Source organism: Staurois parvus, unplaced genomic scaffold, assembly GCF_062004578.1.
Source record: "Staurois parvus isolate SC_StPar_1 unplaced genomic scaffold, SC_StPar_1.0 ptg000860l, whole genome shotgun sequence".
In the NCBI taxonomy this organism is placed as follows: Eukaryota; Metazoa; Chordata; class Amphibia; order Anura; family Ranidae; genus Staurois; species Staurois parvus.
Genome location: NW_028318656.1, coordinates 3,927,190 through 3,950,256, shown reverse-complemented (window position 1 = coordinate 3,950,256; position 23,067 = coordinate 3,927,190). Strand labels below are relative to the sequence as shown.

General features: G+C 45.4%; 1 protein-coding gene across 1 annotated transcript in view; it reads right to left on the bottom strand.

Moving 5' to 3' along the window:
- Nucleotides 1-18,616, bottom strand: part of LOC149443330 (early activation antigen CD69-like) — a 33,452-nt gene extending 14,836 nt beyond the window's left edge. Inside the window, exons 1-4 of the mRNA XM_089655670.1 lie at nt 18,203-18,616; nt 13,213-13,330; nt 6,302-6,450; nt 4,913-5,022 (exon numbers count right to left, since the gene is read on the bottom strand). Of these exons, the coding sequence (XP_089511796.1) occupies nt 4,913-5,022; nt 6,302-6,450; nt 13,213-13,330; nt 18,203-18,304 (479 nt within the window). The 5' untranslated portion in view covers nt 18,305-18,616. The remainder of the gene's footprint in view (nt 1-4,912; nt 5,023-6,301; nt 6,451-13,212; nt 13,331-18,202) is intronic.
- Between the last annotated feature and the right edge of the window lie 4,451 nt (nt 18,617-23,067).

Below are 23,067 nucleotides of genomic sequence, written 5' to 3'. Positions count from 1 at the left end.
CTGGTGTGTTAAATTTTTTGACATAGGGTGCAGGCAGATTACGGGCCTCACATAGCTGCTGCCAGGCCCCTAATCTGCCATAGGCCCCTATATACCGCCTCCTCATGCTGCTGCTAGGTCCAGAGTCTCTCATGGGTCCCTGTACGGCCTCCCATTGCTGCTGTCTCCATCGCCACACTCTGCCATGTGCCACTTTCAGGTCTCCTCACACTGCTGGTGTGTTTAATTTTTTGACATAGGGTGCTGGCAGATTACGGGCCTCCCATAGCTGCTGCCAGGCCCCTAATCTGCCATAGGCCCCTATATACCGCCTCCTCATGCTGCTGCTAGGTCCAGAGTCTCTCATGGGTCCCTGTACGGCCTCCCATTGCTGCTGTCTCCATCGCCACACTCTGCCATGTGCCACTTTCAGGTCTCCTCACACTGCTGGTGTGTTGAATTTTTTGACATAGGGTGCTGGCAGATTACGGGCCTCCCATTGCTGCTGCCAGACATGTAATCTGCCATGGGCCCCCGTACCGACTCCTCATGCTGTGACGTTGCAACAAGGTGTAATTCAACCCTACATATGTTAGACCGCCTTTACGAACAGCTAAAGGCCATCACAGATTTCCTGATGTTAAAAGCGGATAAAGGTACTCCCTGTGTAACTTAGATGTCAGCCATTGTCAGCTCATGTGTGACACCTGCGCTTGCTCAGGCCCTTTGAGGAGGCCACGCTATTCGTGAGTCGGCAGGACTATGGGATGAATGAGGTCAAATCGGCCATGGGCCCCCGTACCGCCTGTTCACGCTGATGCTGGTCCCACAGTGTGACCTGGGTCCCTGTACGGCCTCCCATTGCTTCCACTCTGCCATGTACCTCTTTGAAATCTCCTCACACTCCTGCGGTTGTCCATTTTGTCATAGGTTGCTGGCAGATTAGCGGCCTCCCATAGGTGCCGCCAGGCCCCATATCGGCCATGGGCCCCCGTACCGCCTGGTCACGCTGCTGCTGGGCCCACAGTGTGACCTGGGTCCCTGTACGGCCTCCCATTGCTGCTGCCAGGAGGCAACAGGGTCGCAGCTGTGTCAGTGGAGGCAAACGGCCACGGAGTAGAGCAGCAGCTCCACTGCAGCCTACCACCACAGCCAGTAGTGGTGCCGGTGTGCACGGAGGAAGTAGCAGTCAGCCAGTGAGGAGTAGCGGGTGCAAAGTTTCCTACTCGGCGGTGTGGCAAGTTTTCGTCAAGCCGCCCGAGGAAGTAAACGTAGCCGTATGTCGACTATGTGGCCAGAAAGTCAAGCGTGGCCAGGGGGCCCATGTTGGGACTACAGCGTTGCGTCAGCATATGCAGCGTCGCCATTCGGTGGCCTTTGAAAAACGTGATAAAGATACGGCGGTTCTGCCTGCCCCAGCCCAGGGTTCCATTTTGTCATAGGTTGCTGGCAGATTACAGGCCTTCCATAGGTGCCACCAAGCCCCATATCGGCCATGGGCCCCCGTACCGCCTGGTCACGCTGCTGCTGGGCCCACAGTGTGACCTGGGTCCCTGTACCGCCTCCCATTGCTCCCACTCTGCCATGTGCCACTTTCAGGTCTCCTCACGCTCCTGCTGGTTTCCATTTTGTCATAGGTTGCTGTATGGCCTCCCATTGCTGCTGCCTCCACCGCCACACTGTGGCTCCAAACACTGGTTTTGGCCCCGTGACTGGCCAAAGGAGTGAAGTGTGCAGTGATTCTAAGATCGACGGCACTCATCTGCATGTCATACTGACAGACAGTATTATTTCTCTTCCCCAGCAGACTCCAAGGGCATTTAAATTAAAGGTACAGTGTTCTGCACTAATATTAAGTCTCTCTGAAGCCTAGAAACACCCTTTTTTAAGTTAAATTCACAGCGAATTTATTCGACTCGAATCGAATATTGTCCACGAATTCGCCGAATCAGTCGAATCGAATTTTTCATTTCTTCGCTCATCTCTAGTTATAATCCCACTAACAGTTGAGCGTGGAATATTTAGTAGCCAGGAAATGTCACGGATGGACTTTTTGCACAGGTGACAACCTATCATGGGACCACGCTTGGAGTCACTGAGCTCCCGAGAGCGACCCATTCTTTCACCAATGTTTGTAGAAGCAGTCTGCATGCCTAGGGGCTTGATTTTATAGGCCTGTGGCCAGGGAGGTGATTGGAACACTTGAATCACATGATTTGAAGGGCTGGCCCAATACTTTTGTCAATACAGTGTATGTGCATATATGAATGTGAGTTAAGGACCTTTGACTTTACGCTCCTTGAGGGTTAGGGACTGATGTGAATGTACAATATACGTATCTGTAAAGCTCTGTGTAAAATTGACAGCACTATATAGAGAAAGTATTTGTAATAATAAAATAAATGTCAGCCATCCATAATCCTTTGCAGAGCAGCACTCAGATTGGAAGAGGAAAAGACAATACTCTGAGACAATGAGGCTGTGTTGCTGTCAGTCAAGTGTCTCCACATTTCTTACGGTAGGAAGGAGGAGAGCTATGATATTCTTAAAGATCTATCATTCTATTTTTGATACGGTTCTTTCCTCTATCAATGTACATGTTATATTTTGTCCCATATTGCCAGGTGCTTTCTAGCTGTAGCTATGAGTTCTGGCCAGCCCTGCTCTCCTCCTGCCACGGCAGGTCCGACAACAGCTAGGAAGGACACTTCCTAATGGCAGCTTGTCTCTGTTCTGAGGACTTTCCCAATACAAGCAGCCCAAGAGGAATGCAGAGAGAGTGGGGATGTGTCAGTCTTTGCAGTCCTGCTGCTGGGTCTTTGACCAGGAAAGTGTCAGAGCCAAGACAACCTACCTTTATGTAGTATCCATCTCCTTCCTAGCTGTTGTTGGAGTGGTCGTGGCAAGATATGTGAATTTGGCTACACTCTACACACCTGCTGATGATAACAGTCTTGCTCCATACATATTATAAGCTCTGTTCCTGACTGCAGTAGAGGAAAGTGATCTCATCGGCCTGGCAGAAGTGCCTGGATCACAAGACTGGCTGAACATAGTGGCATATTCTTTTACAGGTAAGACAGGCAATGTGTTAAAAGAAAATTCATTTATTACCATCCACACAGCCAATCAAGTGTTCGAATAACATCCGGATTGTTCAGTCTGGTGCAGGGGCGGACTGACAACTCATGGGGCCTACAGGCAATAGGGATCATGGGGCCCCTGTGTCCTTGCCCAAACTCAAAAAAGCCTATGAAAAAGGTACCAGGGGCATCTCCTGTGGCCCCCTACTGACCCCGAGCCCTCGGACAGTGCCCAAGTTTCCAAATGGTCAGTCCGCCCCTGGTCTGGTGATCTCCGGGATGCTGTACACCTACGCACGTTTGATCTCCACTACTTTTAGGGTATAGGTATGTAGCACTACCCCCTTAGGAGTTGCTGAGTATTTGGGTCCCCCTATAGTCCTGCACAGCCAGGCAACACATACTTTCCACAGACATCCACCCAGGTGTCAGAAATCAGTCATTTTACCTTGTTTTTTAATGTATATTAGGGGGATTTCAACTTGGATGGGGTAAGGGGAGGTAATATGGGATGCTCAATGGAACCGATGAACTTAGGACAACTGCAACACAGTCTCTTTCTGAGAGCTAGCCAGCATCACTTGTAGTGCCATCAACCATTAAAAAAAAAAGTTATAATCCTATACTCACAGTTGATCCAGAGGAAGGCAAAAAACCTGTTATGGAGCATAGCTATGGAACCATGTAAATTGGCAGCATGAATATTTATACCGTCTCAGTCAATCTCTGTGGGCTCTACACAGATGGCTGCTGGGAAAGGGTCTAAATAGTCTGGGACCTGGAACAGAAGTATCTTGTCCTTAAGGATTTAGATTGTAAGCTCCAAGGAGCAGGGCCCTCCTAACCCTCTTGTATTGAACTGTATTGTTTCTGTATTGTCTTCCTTTATATTGTAAAGCGCTGAGCAAACTGTTGGCGATATATAAATCCTGTACAATAATGTAATAAGGAGGCGATCACAGCATAAGGGGGGCTGGTTGTTCCATTAGGCAACTCTGCCATGTGCTGGCTGCTCATTGAGGCTGGGCTAGCTGACGGGCCTGGATGCTGAAAGTCGCTGAGAGCTGACTGAGGGGCTGTTGTCCAAAGATCTAGTCTGAAGTCACTGGGAAAAGGTGTCTGGAAGATTTTGGCCGTAGGCAGCCAACATCTGAAGACATTTGTGAGTACAGACTTGTTGCTTTGCAATTTATTGCTGTCACAATTAACTTTCTGATTCAATAAATTGAATAAAAAAAAATTCTTCCTCTAGTCGCAGTAGTTTGTCTATACATAGGATTTCCCAAATTACACCCACGCTTTATTGCTAAGAGTGCCTAATGTCAAAATTATAGGTAATCCTTTGCACAGAAAATGACATCCACAGCAACTTCATTTTAATAAAAATGTACTGAATATTAACCACAAGATGAATTTGGTCCATTAAAGCCAAACTCCAGCTATGACCTGCATTGCATACTTACATCGGTCCAGCTTGGACCTATGTAAGTATGGATACTTGTGAGGGGCCGCTGAGGAAGCTGGAAATCAGTATAGTAGTTTACCATACACAGATATCTCTCCTGAAGCTAGGTCCAACAATCAGTGACTGTGAATCATTGGCCAGGACCTGCTGAACGGCGTATCAGGGAGCCAATGACAGTGTGGCTAGGTGGGCGCGCTCCCCCTACCCGGAAATGATAAAAGTCACGTATATAGATATAAAGCTACAGTATGCGGTCGGCAAGTAGCTAAATACACAGTTGTCTTTATATGAATTTTTTTACATTAAATGTTCTATACAGATATATATATATATATATATATATATATATATATATACATACACACACACAGTCTATAGCACTTACTTTACTTGGCCTGTGTAGACTGATCCGTCTATCCATTTCCATTCCTCACTGACTTTTCTTAGGCCGATCCAATAATCTTCCTTCAGAATGCACAGTTCTGCAATGTGTCGCTGTAATACAAAGGAGGGATGGGGACATTCACATGGCTCAATAAACTATATTTCATGTGAACATAAAGATAATGCGAGATCCTGGTAAGCAGAATACAGAGACCCAGTCATGGTGTTTTGAAGGAATTTACTATCAAATTCATACAAACCTCATTCATACTATAGGGGCTCATTTAGGAGAATGCCAGCCAAGCAACTTGGTCATTGCCCCTTTTCCTGGACAGCTTGGTCTGTTAGAATTGGTGGAAAAATATATACTGGTAGGATCAACAAGTAATAAAACTATAATACAGGGTGGACTAAGAACTAACGCTGCTGCGTTAAAGCAGAACTCAGGGATCAGTACATTTTGTTTAAATCCATTCATCATGTATATTCTTCCTTGAATCTTGGTGTGCTTTGTGTGTTTTTTCCAAATCTGTGCAGTAATCCAGTGTGAGACTTCTGTGCGGGAGCTTCCGGTAATAAAGACCGGTCACTGCTGCTCTCTCTCCTTGTGCAGAGTGACTGGTCTTGTCTCCGCCCCCCCCCCCCCCTGTAGTTTTCTGCAGGCAGCCTGAAGTGGATGGAGCTGTTAGGCCCCTCCCACAGTTCTGCAAAGCAAAGCAAGTATCAAGCACAATGGAGGTTCCAAGGGGATATGTAGATAACCACACTAAGGGCATCTCCAACTACTCATTCAACCAGCAATGAGGCATGAGCACAAAACAAATAAAAGGAGTGCAGCCAACCCTGTGGAAGTCAATAGAGACACAAGCCCAGGAACAGATAAAATACATTTAATTTAATGTAAAATTAAAAAGGTATGACTGATATATCACCAAGCCAGTGGAGAGGAGAAACACATAATCCCAGAAGCTGAAGGATCACACATGATCCCAGACCCAACAGTAGGCTACATTCCACAGCCTAAGGACAGAGGGAGAAGTGTGTGGTTTATGACCACCGGTGTCACCAAGATGGTGAGTCTGCCGGAAGTCACATGTCCAAGATTGGATGCGATGTCATACACCTAGTAGAAGAAATCTGAATGTCAGCTGATGAGGGCAAAGTGGAAGTCTTGGAGAGCACTCAAACCAAAGAAGAGAAGTCAGTCAACATGTTTTGGGGGGCTTGTCCCTTCTTCAGTGTGTCATCCTTAAGGACTGCCTACAGACAACATTTGGCACACGTAACATGGACTTGTATCCTTTGTGGCTATTAAGTAACATTTTTCAATGAAAGTTTTTGTGTCTTGAGTTCATTTGTACCTCCCTTAGTTTTAGGAGCTTTCACCTACCTGGGAGGTGTTGTCCATGACCAGCAATGACCCCCCTTCCTCCTTGCAGTACTCCTGGGCAGATTTCCAAACAGTGGCATTCTTCGATACAAAATAACAGGTACGTCCATGCCGTGTCCACTTATCAGGGCAGAACAAATTTTCATGCACTAAGAAAAAAAAAAAAATCAACTTGATATGGACTTAAAGTGAAAGACAGACAGCTAGATAAGACTGAAAATACACATCTGTTTCCAGTCTTTTCTGGTAAATTGTGTATAACTTTATCCAGTCTTGCACACCTTGGCCACATTTTGCAGTCAAAGGGCAATAATGTTATCCATAGATGTCAATTATCCAAAACAGTTATCCATAAAAATATAACAAATATTTATAAAAATATAACAATTATCCATAAAAATATAACAATTATCCAGAACTTTCAGCTCTACAGCTTCCTGTAGCCTACTCTCCAGCCTTGCCAAACTGCTGAGGGCCTCATTGATGTATGAACATATCCGAAACTCACAATTTACTAACAGCTAAAACCAATGGACATTACGATTGACCACCCCCTCCTTCTCTAAAAACTTTAGTCCTTTGGTCTCTGTGACTGTGCTCTTTGTTGGTTCTCATCCTATCTATCTCACCGTACCTTCAGTGTCATTTACAATTCTACTTCCTCCTCTCCTCTTTTTTTTCGTCAAGGTCCCCCAAAGTTCTGTTCTTGGACCCCTCCTTTTCTCCATCTACACCTCCTTGGGTCAGCTGGTAACATCCCATGGCTTTTGATATCATTTCTATGCCGACAAAAACTAAATCTATCTCCCTACCCCTCAGCTCACATCAGTCTCCTCACTGACCTACAGACAGACATATCAGTCTGGGTGTCACACCACTTCCTCAAACTCAATCTATCCAAAACTGGGCTCTTAATATTTTCTCTCCCACATGCCCCTTCCCCTGACTTCTCTGGGAAGATCAATGGCAAAACTATCAACCCGTCCACGCTTGCTAGGGTGCTAGAAGTAATACTTGACTCTGAACTCTCCCTTCGGCCCCACATCCAATCACTGTCCAAATCATCCCACCTCAACATCTCCAGAATATGCCCCTTCCTAACCAATAACACCACAAAGCTCCTACTTCACTCTCTGGTCATCTCTCGCCTTGACTCCTGCAACGCCCTCCTCATTGACTTACCTTTACATATGCTATGCCCCATCCAGTCCATCATGAATGCTGCTGCCAGGCTCATCTACCTTGCCAACAGTTCAGCGTCTGCCACCCCTCTCTGCCAATCCCTGCATTCGCTGCCACTCACCCAACAAATTAAATTCAAATTACGAACAACTCACAAAGCCATCCACAACTCGGCACCCAGATGCATCACGAATCTCAGTCTAGTCTGAGATTAGACAAGACTCAATCTAGTCTCAAATTCAAACCAAATTGTTCTCTTCCTCCCAAGAGTTCCTGCTCTCAAATTCCCTTGTCACCTCCTCCCACAGTCACCTCCAGGACTTCTCCCGAGTCTCTGCCATCCTATGGTCTTCCCTACCCCCAATCTGATTATCTCTTACTCTGTTAATTTTTAGGCAATCCCTGAAAATATTTCTCTTCAGAGAAGCCTATCCTGCCTTCACCTAACAACTGTACATGTATTTTCTCCATCAGCTCATCCCCCACAGTTATTACCTTTTGTATCACTTGGTCCTCCCTTTTATATTGTAAGTTCTAATGAGCAGGACCCTCTAAATCCTCCTGTATTGTAACTGTACTGTCCGCCCTCAAGCTGTAAAGGGCTGTGCAAACTGCTGGCGCTATATAAATCCTGTATAATAATATTAATAATAATAAAGAATTATTGTTGCCCATGTCAAGCATCAAAATCCATCTGGATCTTAAAAAAAAAAGGAATTGGAAGATGATTGTTTGTGCTGCAAAATTATGAAACATGGCTTCAGTCAAACTACAGACCTGATGTCATTAACCTTCTTCTCTCCAGTTTTGTATAGAGTGGATGGAGTATAGTTTTTTGTTTGTTTGTTTTATGCGGGAAGGGAGACCCTGGGCCACCTTGATCCAAGGGAGCTTGCTAAGGCCTAGTGATACTCTTTTCTGGAATTTCACATGCAGTGCTCAGCATAAATGAGTACACCCCTTTTGAAAAGCAAGATTTGAATCAATATCTCAATCAACACAAGATCAATTTCCAAAATTTTGACAAAACTGTTTTATAGAACATTTGTTTGGCTCATTACATGAAAGTAAGGTTAATAACACTTAGATTACAAAATCTTCAGTTTTACTCAAATTGGTTGATGTAAAAATTAATACACCCCATAACAAAAATTACTCCATCTAGTATTTTGTATGACCTCCATGATTTGTAAAGACAGCACCAAGTCTTCTAGGAATGGAATGAACAAGTTGGCGACATATTGCAACATCCATCTTTTTCCTTTCTTTAAGAACGACCTATTTTAGAGCCTGGATGCTGGATGGAGAGTGATGCCCAACTTGTCTCTTCAGAATTCCCCATAGGGGTTCGATTGGGTTCAGATCAGGAGACATATTGGCCACTGAATCACTTTCACCCTGTTCTTCAGAAATGCAACAGTGGCCATAGATGTGTGTTTTGGATCATTGTCATGTTGGAAAAGTGCACGACGACCAGGGACACGGAGTGATGGTAGCATCTTCTCTTTCATTATAGAGCAGTACATCTGTGAATTCATGATACCATCAATTTAAATGCAGCTCCCGGACACCAGCAGCACTTATGCAGCCCCACAGAAGGACACTGCCACCACCATGTTTCACTGTAGGCACCGTGCATTTTTCTTTTTACATTTCATCTTTTTGACGCCAGACAGTTTTGAAGCCATCAGTTCCAAAAACATTTATCTTGGTCTCATCAGTCCAGAGTATAGAGTAGTAGTCTTCTTTTTCAGCATGGGCCCTGGCAAATTCCAAGCGGGCTTTTTTGTGTATGGGCTTTAGGAGAGGCCTTCTTCATGGATGACACCCATGCATGCCATTCCTCTGCAGTGTACACCATATTGTGTCACGGGAAACAATCACCGCAGTTTGGCTTTCTACTTCTTTAGCTAACTGCAGTGAACTTGCATGGCGATTTTGTTCAACCCTTCTCATCAGAAGAGGTGTTTAACTTCCATGGACAGCCTCGATGGCTCTGTGAGATGGCTGCAGTTCCATCTTTGCATCACTTTTGCTCCAGTATTCTCACTGATAAGTAAAGGTTTGCTGATCTTCTTGTAGCCTTCACCTTTCTTGTGTAAAGAAATTATTTTCTTTCTCAGGCCTTGTGACATTTCTCCTCCATGTGTTGCCATTGCTGACAGAATTAAATGGGAGGGGTTTTCTTTTTTAAGTAACGCCCTTTTATAATCACTTGTCTGCTGGATGCCTGTTTAATGAATAATTAGACCCACTTGGAGTTTAATTCATATTAATTAGGATTTTGTTGTCTAAAATTTAGCTTTGCTCCTAAGACTTTCATTGGGGTATATTCATTTTTGCAACATGGTCGTGAATGAATTTGTTAGGAAAAATACTTTGTGTTTGCAAATTAACAAATCTTGTTTGGCCGGCATTTGTGGGAGTATTTTGTAGTATAGTGTCCCATAGAAAATGTTGATTCTGAAAGGAGAGTAAAGGTTTTCTGACAAATCTGTTGGGGTGTACTGATTTATGTTGAGCACCGTTGTTCTGGAGGGTACCTAAGTGGTTTTGGCTTGTATCAATGATGGGTATGTTGAATGCTAATCAACTTCTTTCCATAAGTAATCAAAATTGTAAAAATATTATTTATTACAGGCATTTATATAACGGTGACATTTTACGCAGCACTTTACATATATAATGTACATTCACATCAGTACTTGTCCTCAAGCAGTTTGCAGTCTAAGGTCCTGAACTCACATTCATACATATATTATAGCCAATTTACCTACCAGCATGTTTTTGGAGTGTGGAAGGAAACTCAAGCAGGCAGAGGGAGAACATGCAAACTCCAAGTAGGAGGTGCCATGGTTGGGATTCAAACTAACAACTCTATTGCTGCCAGACACTTAGAATAAATATATCTTGGAATGTAAACAATTTAGCATTGTCCTCTTTGATGTTAAAGTGGTTCTAAAAGGTCACAGTTTTGTACCTTCATGCATTCTGTGCATGAAGGTAAATAACCTTCTGTGTGCAGCATCCCCCCCAACACCTGAGCCCCATCACAATTCAACGATGTGCATGACAACCTCGGCTCTCTGGGGACCCTCCTGGAGAGCTTCAACTTCTGTCAATCACAGTCAGTGAGCCAACAAGGAGAAACAGGGGACGGTGGCTCTGTGTGGAAATGGATCAGTGGCTAGGGTGTGAGCTTGCTTGGGTGACCCCATAGCAAGCTGCTCGCTCTGAGGGCACTAGGCAGGGGGGAGGGGTCAGGAGCCCTGGTGGGGGACCCAAGAAGAGGAGGATCGGGGCTGCTCTGTGCAAAACCACTGCACAGAGCATGTAAGTATGACATTTTCTTTTTTTAAACATTATTATTATACAGGATTTATATAGCGCCAACAGTTTGCTCAGAGCTTTACATTATAGTGGGGGACAATACAGTTCAATACAAGAGGCTTAGGAGGGCTGATCCTGGGAGCTTACAATTTAAGAAAAAAAAACATTGTCATTAATATCACATTAAAGTATACAGTATACAATGAATACCTGAACTGAATAACCAAATTTATTCCCTCTTGAGAAGAGGAGATTAAGGGGGGATATGATCACCATGTACAATACATAAGGGGGGATATGATCTCCATGTATAATACATAAGGAGGGATATGATCACCATGTATAATACATAAGGGGGGATATGATCTCCATGTATAATACATAAGGGAGGATATGATCTCCATGTATAATACATAAGGGGGATATGATCTCCATGTATAATACATAAGGGGGGATATGATCTCCATGTATAATACATAAGGGGGGATATGATCTCCATGTATAATACATAAGGGGGATATGATTACCATGTATAATACATAAGAGGGGATATGATCTCCATGTATAATACATAAGGGGGATATGATTACCATGTATAATACATAAGGGGGGATATGATCACCATGTATAATACATAAGGGGGATATGATCTCCATATATAATACATAAGGGGGGATATGATCTCCATGTATAATACATAAGGGGGGATATGATCTCCATGTATAATACATAAGGGGGGGATATGATCTCCATGTATAATACATAAGGGGGATATGATCACCATGTATAATACATAAGGGGGATATGATCTCCATGTATAATACATAAGGGGGATATGATCTCCATGTATAATACATAAGGAGGGATATGATCTCCATGTATAATACATAAGGGGGGATATGATCTCCATGTATAATACATAGGGGGGGATATGATCTCCATGTATAATACATAAGGGGGGATATGATCTCCATGTATAAGACATAAGGGGGGGGGTATGATCTCCATGTATAATACATAAGGGGGATATGATCTCCATGTATAATACATAAGGGGGGATATGATCTCCATGTATAAGACATAAGGGGGGGGGTATGATCTCCATGTATAATACATAAGGGGGATATGATCTCCATGTATAATACATAAGGGGGATATGATCTCCATGTATAATACATAAGGGGGATATGATCTCCATGTATAATACATAAGGGGGATATGATCTCCATGTATAATACATAAGGGGGGATATGATCACCATGTATAATACATAAGGGGGATATGATCTCCATGTATAATACATAAGGGGGATATGATCACCATGTATAATACATAAGGGGGGGGATATGATCACCATGTATAATACATAAGGGGGGATATGATCTCCATGTATAATACATAAGGGGGTATGATCTCCATGTATAATACATAAGGGGGGATATGATCTCCATGTATAATACATAAGGGGGGATATGATCTCCATGTATAATACATAAGGGGGGATATGATCACCATGTATAATACATAAGGGGGGATATGATCTCCATGTATAATACATAAGGGGGGATATGATCTCCATGTATAATACATAAGGGGGGATATGATCACCATGTATAATACATAAGGGGGGGATATGATCACCATGTATAATACATAAGGGGGGGATATGATCTCCATGTATAATACATAAGGGGGGATATGATCTCCATGTATAATACATAAGGGGGGATATGATCTCCATGTATAATACATAAGGGGGGATATGATCTCCATGTATAATACATAAGGGGGGATATGATCACCATGTATAATACATAAGGGGGGATATGATCTCCATGTATAATACATAAGGGGCGATTTGATCTCCATGTATAATACATAAGGGGGATATGATCTCCATGTATAATACATAAGGGGGGGATATGATCTCCATGTATAATACATAAGGGGGGGGATATGATCTCCATGTATAATACATAAGGGGGGATATGATCACCATGTATAATACATAAGGGGGGATATGATCTCCATGTATAATACATAAGAGGGGATATGATCACCATGTATAATACATAAGGGGGGATATGATCTCCATGTATAATACATAAGGGGGGATATGATCTCCATGTATAATACATAAGGGGGATATGATCTCCATGTATAATACATAAGGGGGGGATATGATCTCCATGTATAATACATAAGGGGGGGATATGATCTCCGATCCATTATGCTCAATCTGCAGATCCAAACCATCCTGCAGGGATCGTCGGAGGGGGTGTCACCAAGTGTTACCACAGCGGGTGACACCAACCCTAGAGACACCCCTGCACCTTCCAGATTTCACAGCCAAGCAAAGTGTCTGCAGTGGAACAGAACTATTCAGATATTTGGCTTACCAGGGGATGTAGCTCTGCATATAACCACAGCTACTACAATGAGTATTACAGCAATAATGGCTGCTATCACCCCTATGCACAGAGGTCTCTTCCAACACACAGGGCAGCGGGACTGGATCTGCAAAACAAGACATGTGGTGAAAAACAAAACTTGTGATGTTGAGTGGCAACAAAAAAGCAAAAAAAAAAAAAAAAGTATTTCAGCATGGAACAGTTATATAGCCTTTTTCATGATAAATAGTAATTTGTGTAATCCCAGCACAGTGATTGGCTGTCAGTGACAGCAGATGGTTTCTAGTTATGATTGAGAGCTGGTGGGACGAGCTTCCCATTATGTGACCACTATGACAAACTATCACAATAGTCATATAATTGGAAAGTCTGTCCAGCCCCCCTGGTCTTAAGGCCCAGTTAAGGGTTAGGGACTACAATCTACTGTAATAACCTCTTCCCAGCCGCCCTATAGTAGTTTTACTGCTGCAGGGCAGCCACTCTGTGCAAAATCAGGTATATATACAAGATATTGCATTTCTGAGTAGGGGGCGCATGTGCATGTCCCACCCAGAATCAATTAGTGTCAGAATGCCCGCCGTTACTGCCATTACTAGTATATAAAAAAAAATTACAGTATAATACCACCATTTGTAGACGCTATCACTTTCACGCAAACCAATTAATACACTTTGGGGGATTTTGTTTTTTTTTCCCCAAGGACATGTCCTCAGAGATTCTGGTCCATATTAACATGATAGCATCACGCAGTTGCTGCAGATTTGTCGACTGCACATCCATGAACCATTGATACAAGGCAGGATGGATCCATGCTTTCACGTTCTTTATGCCAAATTCTGCCATCTGAATGTCGCAGATGAAATCGAGACTCATCAGTCCAGGCAACGTTTTTTCAGTCTTCTATTGTCCAATTTTGGTGAGCCTGTGCGAATTGTAGCCTCTGTTTCCTGTTCTTAGCTGACAGGAGTGGCACCCTGTGTGGTCTTCTGCTTCTGTAGCCCATCTGCTTCAAAGTTGGATGTGTTGTGCATTCAGAGATGGTATTCTGCATACCTTGGTTGTAATGAGGGGTTATTTGAGTTACTGTTGCCTTTCTATCATCTGGAACCAGTGTGCCCATTCTCCTCTGACATCAACAAGGCATTTTTTTCCACACAACTGCCACTCACTGGATATTTTCTCTTCTTCGGACCGTTCTTTGTAAACCCTAGAGATGGTTGTGCGTGAAAATTCCTGTAGATCAGCAATTTTTGAAATACTCAGACCAGCCCGTCTGGCACTAAGTCACTTAAATCCCTTTTCTCTCCCATTCTGATGCCCGGTTTTGCACGTCACCACGTCTAGATGCCTAAATGCATTGAGTTGCTGCCATGTGATTGGCTGATTAGCAGCTTGTGTTACCAAGCAATTGAACAGGTGTAACTATTAAAGTGGCCGGTGAGTGTATATAAGCCCCTGGGTATCGCGGTTCACAAATCTCTGACATCTAAGGAGGCTTCCTGGTGACAGTTTCAAAGTACCAGCCTCAATGATAAAATTACTCTGACATCAACAAGGCATTTTCGTCCACACAACTGCCACTCACTGGATATTTTCTCTTTTTTCGGACCATTCTCTGTAAACCCTAGAGATGGTTGTGCATGAAAATCCCAGTAGATCAGCAGTTTTTGAAATACTCATACCAGCCCGTCTGACACCAACAACCATGCCACGTTCAAAGTCACTTAAATCCCTTTTCTTCCCCATTCTGATGCTCGGTTTGAACTTCAGCAAGTCGTCTTCACAAAGTCTAGATGCCTAAATTCATTGAGTTGCTGCCATGTGATTGGCTGATTATCAATTTGCGTTATCAAGCAATTGAACAAGTGGACCTTATAAAGTGGCCGGTGAGTGTATGTAGTATCGCAGCAGTCGTCAGGAGTAGATTTTATTTTGCAGGTTTTTTGGTGGTGGTTCATGGTAATGGCTAAGGTGTAAATTTTTTTTTATTATTATTATTTTGGCCCAGTTTTTCTTTCATAATAAAACAAAATCAGGAGATTATAATTAACATTTAGCCCTGGTTCACACTGCAGGTGCAACATGCGATTTACAAATCGTACCTGAAGTCGCATGTATTTCTATGTCACGGTCTTTATAGGCGCAATGTCAATTACCGCGATTTGAAAAATAGTTCCCGCATTGCCTTTTCACCACTTCAGTGCGATTTAATTCTCATAGACTAGAAGGGAAATGGCACTGAAATAGCACCTGTGTCTATACCAGCGCTACTTTGAGGTCACGCTTTAAACGGGACCAAATCGCACCACTTTGAAATCGAATTCGGTGTGAACCAGGATGCCAAATGAAAGCCCAATCTGTCCTGAAAATAACACGTTATATTCCACCTGGATCCACTAAGTAATTACGATGATAGGTACAGTTATACTAACACGTCGAAGTTGTGAAATCGATTTTACTTGTTAAGGTAAAGGAAGGGGTTAATGAGCTATTCCAGGCATGTTTTCCATTGATTTGGAGTAGACGAACTATTCAATATGGAGTCATTTTAGGTAGTGCATTGTAATTGGTGCCCTATCGATCGTCTGATCGTACTTTACTCCCTGACAGTAGTGCTGGGCTTAGTGAACACACGAACGCCAAGGGCGTTTGATGGGCTGTTCGCCTGCCGTGCCCCACATTGCACTGCGCCCAAACAGTGCATTGTGATTGGCCAAAGCAATACACCTGACCAATGCAATGCTTTGGCCAATCACAGTGCATTGTGATGTCACAAGGGGCGGGGGGTGACCCTGCCCCTTTGTGACGTCACCACAGTATTTAAGATCTGTCATCCCAACGTAGCTGTCAGACGTCGGGAATGGAGCCTTTTATTTTTTCTCTTTTTTCGGGTCGGCTCATGATTGACGTTGGATCTACTTCTGGGGGCATTATTTGAAATTTTTGTTGCGCCTAGACGCCGAGTGGCGGCACATTTTCGTTCTATTAAAAAAGAATATATGTGCTGAGAGCACGCTCCCTGCGCGCTCCCAGCACACATGTCCGGTACTCACGGAAAGGTCCCGATCTCCTCTTTCGTTCGGGACCTTTCCCGATCATGTGACCCTAAACCCCACCCCGCCTCCTGAAACCCTTAAAGGGCCGGGAGGCGCCGGCGTGAAGGGGTTAATAAAGGACTTGTCAAAGACTGTCTTCTGTCATTTTTACACTATCCTTTTTTTTTCTCGTAAATGGGTAGTGGTACCATATACCCCATACTCATTCACATGGGGGGGATCTGGGGGCCCCCTTGTTAACGGGGGCTTCCAGTTTCCGATAAGCCCCCTACCCACAGACCCCCACAACCACTGGCCAGGGTTGTGGGGAAGAGGCCCTTGTCCTCATCAACATGGGGACAATGTGCTTTCAGGGGGGCAGCCCCCCTGCCCCAAAGCACCCCCCTCATACTGAGGGCATGTGGCCTGTTATGGTTCAGAAGGGGGGGTGCTCGCTCATACCCCCCCTTTCCTGACCTGCCGGGTTGCATGCTCAGATAAGGGTCTGGTATAGATTTTAGGGGGACACCAACACCATTTTGTTTTTAAATTTTGGCATGGGGTTCCCCTCAAAATCCATACCAGATCCGAAGGGCTTGGTATGGATGGGAGGGGGGGAAAGATGCAGTTTTTTGGGCTTTTTTTTAAATGTTTAAATGCCAGCAAACCTTTTTACACCCCACTGACAGCTGAAACATGAATGAATGTTTCTGTTATACTTTCTGTCTGCGGAGAGATGAGGCCTTTGCTGTTGGATGCACTATTCCTTTATTGCTGCACTCTTACTTTATAATCAGGTTTATAAGTATCATCACAGGAATACAGCAGCGTACATTCTCTTCTATTACTGCCTGACTACCCAAGATAGCTGCCGTGCCCTCTGACCTGTGTCATTTCAGGACAGAGCCACTAGATAAGGTATCAGAGCATGTAACCACATTCAGCTATACCAGTTTCACTGCTAAAATACCGCATGGCTTCATAATAGAACAGATGCCGGGTTTTAGTAACTGATCCTACCACATCCTACCACATCCTACCACAGATGCAGGAAGATACCTCTTATCTTAGATTGTACACCCCTTGAGGGTTAGGGACTGATGTGAATGTACAATATATATGTAAAGCGCTGCGTAAATTGATGGCGCGATATAGGTACCTAAAATAAATAGTGAACTGTCCCCTCTGTTCGAAGTTCGCGGCTGAACTTTAGGTTCGAATGTTTGCGAGATGAACAGGGGGGTGTTCAGCCCATCACTACCTGACAATAAATTGATTGACATTACGTTCTTATATTTATTTATTACAGGTACTTATATAGCGCCGTCAAGTTATGCAGCACTTTACACATATATTGTACATTATTATACAGGATTTATATAGCGCTCAGCACTTTACAATATAACGGGAGACAATACAGTAACAATACAGTTCAATACAAGAGGGATAGGAAGGCCTGATCCTTGGAGCTTACAATCTATATTGTACATTCACATCAGTCCCTAACCCTCAAGGGGCGTACAATCTAAGGTCCCTAACTCACATACATACATACACATACTAAGGCCAATTTGGACAGGAGCCAATTAACCTCCCAGCATGTCTTTGTAGTGTGGAAGGAAACTGAAGTACCCGGAGGAAACCTATGCAGGCACAGGGAGAACATGCAAACTCCAGGCAGGTGATGCCGTGGTTGGGATTCGAACCAACGACCCCAGTACTATATAAAATCACTCCGTGTATGGTCACCGTTATCAGTAGACCTGTATAGTAAGTCAGCCCAGGTACGATCTTTCTCCACCCTTCTCGAAAAATCTGCGAAAAAGTTGCAATAAATCTCACTGCTCCTATTTAGCATTGCCATACTGTGCAACAGAGTAGAAACATGTCCCTACATGTCCGTCTGATGCATGGAGTCTGCTCTCCCTCCCCCAGGACCCTACCTGTCTACGTGCTGATCTGCGCTCGATCACCATATCCCGGCTCTGTTGGCCATCCTCCAGAAAGGCTTGCTCGCCCTTCTCCTCGTCCTCGTCCCCCGTCATGCTGAAACTGAGCTCTGCTGACTCCTGCCGTGCCTTATATACTTCCCCTCCCCCCACCTAGTAGTGATGGGTGTGGCGAGGAGCGCAGAGGTTTTCAGCAAGTGAATTTTTCAGCCCCGGGCACATCGATCCTGACTTTGAAATGGTGATATGACCATCCTAATAGCAGACAATAGGGTGCGACTTGGCTTGCAATTTGCAAGTCGCATGGCATGAAGTATGACACGTACCTGACACGTCCACCCGTTCTCTTCCCTGGAGCATCACAGTGGTGATCAGCTTTAACCCTTTCGCTGCCAGGTCTGTACGTTGTACTGACCCGACAGCGGGGGGGGGGGGGGGTACGCACAGTCCTGGTGGAGGACTCCTACCCGTCAGGTGGAAGCATTTGGCTGACGCCCAATCGCTTCCACACACCCCCTGTAAAACCACCCCCCCATGTGCGTGCCCCCGCTATGTATTCCAGGCTCCCCTCGCCCGTCTGCGGGCCCGGGGCTGACATGGTGGGTGGAGGGGAGGGAGGAGAGCTGATGTATGTCCACTCTTCTCCCCTTCTTGCTATGACCCGGAAAGCGACGTGTGTGACATCACTTTCAGGTCACCGCTGTCACTTTCCCTGGACAGCATAACCAGGAAAGAATGTATTGCAATGCGATCTGCATTGCCATACATCCAGTGGAGTGCAGAGGAGACATGCGGGGTCTTGTAGACCCCAGATGTCTCATTACAGAGAACCTGTCACCTAAAAAATGACCACATAGGGGACTTTTTGACCCCTATGTGATCATTTTTTAGACCCCAGATGTATCATTAAAGAGAACCTGTCACCTAAAAAATGATCACATAGTGGACTTTTTGACCCCTTTGTGATGAAATAAATAAAAATGTGTTTTTTTTGTTTGTTTTTTCCAGAAAGAGGTTTATTGAGAAAAACAAACACAATACAGCATGTCAGCAAACAGATCAATGTATTATACAAATCATGTATTGGATATACTGACATATAGCTGATCATTAATCGTAAAAAAATTGACCAGAATTAGCAATGCAGGTGTTGCAATACATCCAGTGGAGCCCAGAGGAGGCATGTGGGGTCTTTTAAACCCCAGATGTCTCATTAAAGAGAACCTGTCAACTAAAACATTATCACATAGTGGACTTTTTGACCCCTATGTGATGAAAAAAATTTGTTTTTTTGTTTGTTTTTTTCCCAGAAAGAGGCTTATTGAGAAAAACAAACACAATACAGAATGTCAGCAAACAGATCAATATATTATACAAATCATGTATTGGATATACTGACATATAGATGATCATTAATCGTAATAAATTGATCTGAATTAGCAATGCTATCCAGCACATCCAGTGAAGCCCAGAGGAGACATGTGGGGTCTTTTAGACCCCAGATATCTCATTAAAGAGAACCTGTCAACTAAAAAATGATCACATAATGGACTTTTTGACCCCCATATGATGAAAAAAATAAATAGAAATTTTTTTTCTGTTTGTTCTTTTCCCCAGAAAGAGGTTTATTGAGAAAAACAAACAATACGGCATGGCAGCAAACAGATCAATATATTATACAAAGCATGTATTGGATATATTGACATAAATCGATACAAATTAGCAATGCAGGTGTTGCAATACATCCAGTGGAGCCCAGAGGAGGCATGTGGGGTCTTTTAGACCCCAGATGTCTCATTAAGAGACCCAACCTGTCACCTAAAAAATTATCACATGATGAAAACAAAATTGTTTGTTTGTTTGTTTTTATCCCAGAAAGAGGCTTATTGAGAAAAACAAACACAATACAGAATGTCAGCAAACAGATCAATATATTATACAAATCATGTATTGGATATACTGACATATAGCTGATCATTAATCGTAATAAATTGATCCGAATTAGCAATGCAGGTGTTGCAATACATCCAGTGAAGCCCAGAGGAGGCATGTGGGGTCTTTTAGACCCCAGATGTCTCGTTAAAGAGAACCTGTCACCTAAAAAATTATCACATAGTGGACTTTTTGTAAAACCATTTTACATTACCGTATCAAAAATGATATACCACTGATTCAGGTGATAGTATTCAGCCATGTAGAATTGCAGAAAGTAATAGTGCCTATGGGTAGCTGATAACTGATGGCAAGGTAATTAAGGCACAATAATCAGTAGTGTATTTTGTTTTTTTGTTGCCCTAGGCAAGACTAACATCGGGCACCCCCCCCCCCATCTAAATTTGTTACTCCTTTGCTGTTTAAGATCCACCTCTTCAGGACAGGAGCATGATGGAGGGCAGTGTGAAATGGGGGGGCGCAGGACAGGAAGGGGGCAGCGGGACAGGAGGAGGGCAGCATGGTGGGGATATCAGGACAGGAATAGGCCATCGGGACAGGTGGAAGGGGGGGGAAGCAGGACAAGAGGGAAGCAGCCTAACAGGGGGAGGGCAGCATGATGGGGGGCAAACGTGATGGGTGGGGAGGCAGAGGGACAGGTGGGGGGCAGTGTGACGGGGGGCACGGGACAGGATCGGGGCAGCAGGACAGGAGGAGCGCAGTGAGACAGGAGGAGGAGCGCAGAGGGACAGCAGGAGCGCAGAGGGACAGGAGGAGTGCAGAGGGACAGGTGAGGGGCAGCATGACAGGGGGCATGGAACAGGATTGGGGCAGCGGGACAGAACAAGGAGCGCACTGGGACAGGAGGAGCGCAGAAGGACAGGTGAGGGGCAGTGGGACAGGAGGAGTGTAGAGGTACGGGTGGGGGGCAGCGTGACGGGGGCATGGGACAGGATTGGGACAGGAGGAGGAGCGCAGTGGGACAGGAGGAGGAGCGCAGTGGGACAGGAGGAGTGCAGAGGGACAAGTGGGGGGCAGCGTGATGGGGGCATGGCACAGGATCAGGGCAGCGGGACAGGAGGAGTGAAGAGGGACAGGTGAGGGGCAGTGGGACAGTAGGAGTGCAGAGGGATGGGTGGGGGAAGCGTGACGGGGGCATGGGACAGGATTGGGGCAGCGGGACAGGAGGAGGAACGCAGTGGGATAGGAGGAGGAGCGCAGTGGGACAGGAGGAGTGCAGAGGGACAGGTGAGGGGCAGTGGGACAGGAGGAGTGCAGAGGGACAAGTGGGGGGCAGCGTGATGGGGGCATGGCACAGGATCGGGGCAGCGGGACAGGAGGGGCAGTGGGACAGGAGGAGTACAGAGGGATGGGTGGGGGCAGCGTGACGGGGGCATGGGACAGGATTGGGGCAGCGGGACAGGAGTAAAAGCGCAGTGGGACAGGAGGAGCACAGAGGGACAGGTGAGGGGCAGTGGGACAGGAGGAGTGCAGAGGGACAGGTGGGGGGCCGTGTGACGGAGGCATGGGACAGGATTGGGGCAGCGGGACAGGAGGAGGAGCGCAGTGGGACAGGAGGAGTGCAGAGGGACAGGAGGAGCCCAGAGGGACAGGTGAGGGGCAGTGGGACAGGAGGAGCCCAGAGAGACAAGTGGGGGGCAGTGTGATGGGGGCATGGCACAGGATCGGGGCAGCGGGACAGGAGGAGCGCAGAGGGACAGGTGGGGGGCAGCGTGACGGGGGGCATGGGACAGGATCGGGGCAGGAGGAGCGCAGAGGGACAGGTAAGGGGCAGTGAAGACAGATGGGGGTAGTGGGACAATGTGGGGGACAGGAGGGGGAAGTGGAACAGGTGTGGGGAAGGGTGACAGGTGGGGGCAGGGTGACAGGGGGCAGTGTGACGGATGGGGGGCAATGGGACGGGGAGGGAAGTAGAACAGTTGGGGGGCAGTGTGTTGGAGAAGCACCAGTTCTTCAAGCACTTACCTGTCCAGCAGCGGCTTTGCCAAATGGTGTCAAGATTACTTTAGGAGGGGTGCCTGTGTCCCATCTCCCCCAGGATCTCCAGTGGCGTCTGCAAAACAGCGGGGGGCTCCTTCATCCTGACCTCATCCTCTTCTTCTTCCTCCTCCGCTGGCACCTTCTGGCCATCCTGGCACATACTGACAGCGGGACCCGGTCCTCATACGCTCCGAGCACACACCAGGGATCCGCCCACCACTCCGCTCTCCTCTGCAGCTAGTCCCTTGACCCGGGTGACCCTCCTTGTGTGTCAGCTTGGCTTGCCTGTACCCCCACCCATGGCAGCCCTGCCGCTGACACACACAGTGTCCCTTCTGCCTGGAGGGGCGTGCCGCCCCCCTGTAAACTGCCACTCTAGGCAAACGCCTTCTTTGCCTTGCGGCAGATACGCCCCTGTCAATAAAAAGTGTGAAGATTCAGTTGGTACTAAAGCAGTATAGATATAATCTGCTCAGTATGACATCTTACCCCCAAATTTAATGAGTAGTGTAACGAGACTAAAATCTTAATAGATAACCATAGAAGATAAAGCAAAAGAAAAAATGAGATAAGAGAGAACAAACAGAGAAGTAGGAGGAAACATCAAGTAGTAATTTGTCATCCAGTGTAGCAATGTGTGAACAGGTAGCTACATTTATGTATTAGTATATTCATCCCAGCAAAATATCTGAGTAATCCACAGATAATTGAACATGTACCATGGTGTCCTTGTTTTATGAAATCTGGGGGTGGTCGTGTACCATGGTGTCCTTGTTTTATGAAATCTGGGGGTGGTCGTGTACCATGGTGTCCATGTTTTATGAAATCTGGGGGTGGTCGTGTACCATGGTGTCCTTGTTTTATGAAATCTGGGGGTGGTCATGTACCATGGTGTCCATGTTTTATGAAATCTGGGGGTGGTCGTG